The sequence below is a fragment of the Myotis lucifugus genome, unplaced genomic scaffold (assembly GCF_000147115.1).
Source record: "Myotis lucifugus unplaced genomic scaffold, Myoluc2.0 scaffold_8, whole genome shotgun sequence".
Taxonomy (NCBI): domain Eukaryota; kingdom Metazoa; phylum Chordata; class Mammalia; order Chiroptera; family Vespertilionidae; genus Myotis; species Myotis lucifugus.
Genome location: NW_005871056.1, coordinates 1,791,105 through 1,793,947, shown reverse-complemented (window position 1 = coordinate 1,793,947; position 2,843 = coordinate 1,791,105). Strand labels below are relative to the sequence as shown.

At 51.0% G+C, this 2,843-nt stretch overlaps 1 protein-coding gene across 1 annotated transcript; it reads right to left on the bottom strand.

Annotated features, from left to right (window-relative positions):
- Positions 1-329: 329 nt before the first annotated feature.
- LOC102435488 (POU domain, class 2, transcription factor 1-like) lies at positions 330-2,548 on the bottom strand. The gene is given in 3 exon segments (XM_023749308.1): positions 330-678; positions 680-1,652; positions 2,187-2,548. Coding segments are annotated over 3 exon segments (1,596 nt in total). The 5' UTR covers positions 2,516-2,548; the 3' UTR covers positions 330-384.
- Positions 2,549-2,843: the final 295 nt, after the last annotated feature.

The following is a 2,843-nucleotide window of genomic DNA, read 5'->3' as shown; positions in this document are numbered from 1 at the left end:
TATATATATAAAGTTACAGGAGACAAATGCATCTACAAAAAAACTAGCATTTCCTTCTGATTCAGTCACCCACACAGCCTCTCCCAAGCCCACAGCCTGTGGGCGGCCCAGGAGGGGTCACAGGAAGGGCACTTTTAAGGAGACAGCACCACTTATGTCCCCTGACTCCTCAGGCCTTGGAAGGCATCAGCGAATCCCCAAATGCAAAGTCCCCATTCTATGTTATCAGCTGACTCTTATGAAATATTTTGGGGGGGCAGTCGGAGGGGGGGGTGGCCACTGGCTACCCAGGCGTCTGGGGCAGTGGGGTTACACAATAGCCACCCAGATCGCGAAACCACCAGGAGAAACGGGGCAGGGGTCCCGTCAACTCCCCAGGAGTGGTCACTGCCTCGCTGGAGCTTGAATGGTTGCCAGTGTACTATTGCTCATCAGAGCTGGGCTGAGAGCACCGCCCATGGTCGGTCCCTGGGTTGAGACTGAGTAAGGCACCTCGGCAACAGAGAGGTTGGTTACTGCAGCGCTGGTCAGAGGGAGGATGGGGTTGACTGTGAGGGTAGTTGCTGCACTGCTGGTCACAAGGCTTGGCGTGGTCGCCACCAGGGAAGTCGGGCTGGGGAAAATTGCTTTGATAGGCGAGCTGCTGGTCCCACCACTGCTGGGTGGGTTGATCCTTTTTTTCCTTCTGGCGGCGGTTACAAAACCAAACTCGAATTACCTCCCTCTCCATGTTGAGCTGCTCAGCAATCATGGTGATCTCTTCTGAGGTAGGCTTTTGATTCTCCAGGAAACTCTTCTCTAAGGCCACACGGATGTTGGTCTCTATGCTGGTGCGTTTCCTCCTCCTACGGTTCAAGCCCTCGATTCCCTGCCCTGGAGAATTGAGGGCACTTGGGCTGGAGAGCGCTGAATCTGACGAGAGGTTCTCTGCATCACTGAGCCACTTCTCCAAAAGTGGCTTTAACTTGCACATGTTCTTAAAGCTGAGTTTCAAGGCTTCAAAGCGAGAGATGGTAGTTTGGCTGAAGTCATTTCCATACAGTTTACCCATCGCAAGCCCAACATTGCCCTGAGTAAATCGAAGTTGGATTCGTCTTTGTTTGAAGGTCTTGGCAAACTGCTCAAGCTCCTCAAGGTCACTGGGCTCCTCCAAGCTGGGAGTGTCAATTCGCTTTGGTGTTCCCTGGTTCTGTGGAAGTGTCTGAATTGGGGTTGCAGCTATTGTGCGTGTTGGGATTGCTGGCTGGGAAGTGAGGGTGATGCTTGGCTGCGACTGTAGGAGGTTGGCTTGGCTTTGCTGAGGTAGTTGCGTTAAAAGATTTTGCGCTTGCAGGAGACCCTGCTGGCCCTGGGGCGTCTGTGCGATGATGAACTGTGCTGGCTGCAGGTTGGTGGTTGGATGTACCAGCACGAACTGTTGCAGGTTGAGATTCTGCTGCTGAAGTTGCTGTAGTTGTTGCAGATCCTGTTTGATCTGTATGGTCTGAGACAGCGGGATCTGCGTCATGGGTGTGGCGGTGGAGGCAGAGATGGTGGCCCCGGCAGCACTGTGCGGTTGGCTGGTGGAGTGCTGCTGTACCGCAGCGGCCAACAGCTGTGCCTGTGCCTGCTGCAGGAGCAACTGCTGCTGGGCTAGCATCAAAGTAAGCCCGTGTTGGGGTCCAACCCCAGCAGGTCCAGGGGTCCCCAAAGGTGTGGACGGAGTCGGCAAAGAAGGAATGACAGGGAGACAGCGTTCAGTTGATCAGCAGCCTAGCCAGGATCTGTAGCCAGGATCTCCAGACAAGTTCTGTTGTTTATTGTCTTGTTACATCTGTATTTATACCAGTTGATTTTAATCCTGTCAATTTCTATTGCAAAGGTTAGGGCGTTTCTTATCTCCATTCCAGGGAGTAAAGATTATGTAGCTTAAGCATGATTGTTTGTAGTTAAAGTGATTAACTACCCGCCTGGCACTTAGTTAAGGGGTTTTATCCCCTCCCTAACTTCAGGGAAAAATCCCTACCTGAGGAAACAACCTTTCTCAGAGAGGTGACCTTGGTTAAAACACATAGCGCTAAGGGGAGCAAACATATTAAGAACAGTATGCTATATAAACCAGGTCCCTTGAAACATATGCTATGCAGATGTTTCTTTCCTGCAGCGACTGTCAAGCAGCAAGGATGGACCGGCTTCCGGCAAGCCCGGTTATCTGCCCTCCAGCCAGCATGAGCTGGGTCTGCGGGATGGCTGCCTGCACTGAAGGCTGCTGGGAAGGCTGGCTTGGCTGCTGGGAATCCCCCGATTCTTCATTAGATTTAGACTGTACATTTAAAGTCTGAGCAGCAGCCTGTAAACTTGTTCCTGCGAGCTGGACCTGGTGGAGATGTCTGAAGAAAGCCTGGGCCTGGGCTGTTGAGATTGCTCCTCCAACAGGCACAGGCTGCTTCTGAAAGTCCAGACCATTCGTTTGTGTGCCTGTGCTGCTGTCTCCACTCTCCACAGGCAATTTACTGTTTTCTGGCAGGTTGTTCATTCTTGAGTCTGCTGCTGCTGCTGTCTCGGCTGAACTCTCCTTTTCTTTTTTGTTTTTTGTTTCACAATCTTAATTTGCCCCAAGGCAGATGGATGCCTCAGGCTGCCTAGAGAGAGCTGTCTCTAGCAGAAAGTATAGAGAAAAAACACACTAATGTAATTATTAGAGCAGTACAATTCTGACCCAGTATTCTGACTTTCAACTTTAAGAGTGGTATCAGGTTTTAGATTCCATCTAAAAATCCTAATGGTTAGCAGACAAAGTGCCCAAGGCCAGTATCTGCTCCTATTAGCAATATAGTAGTATTCCACTCAGAGTGTGGCACCCA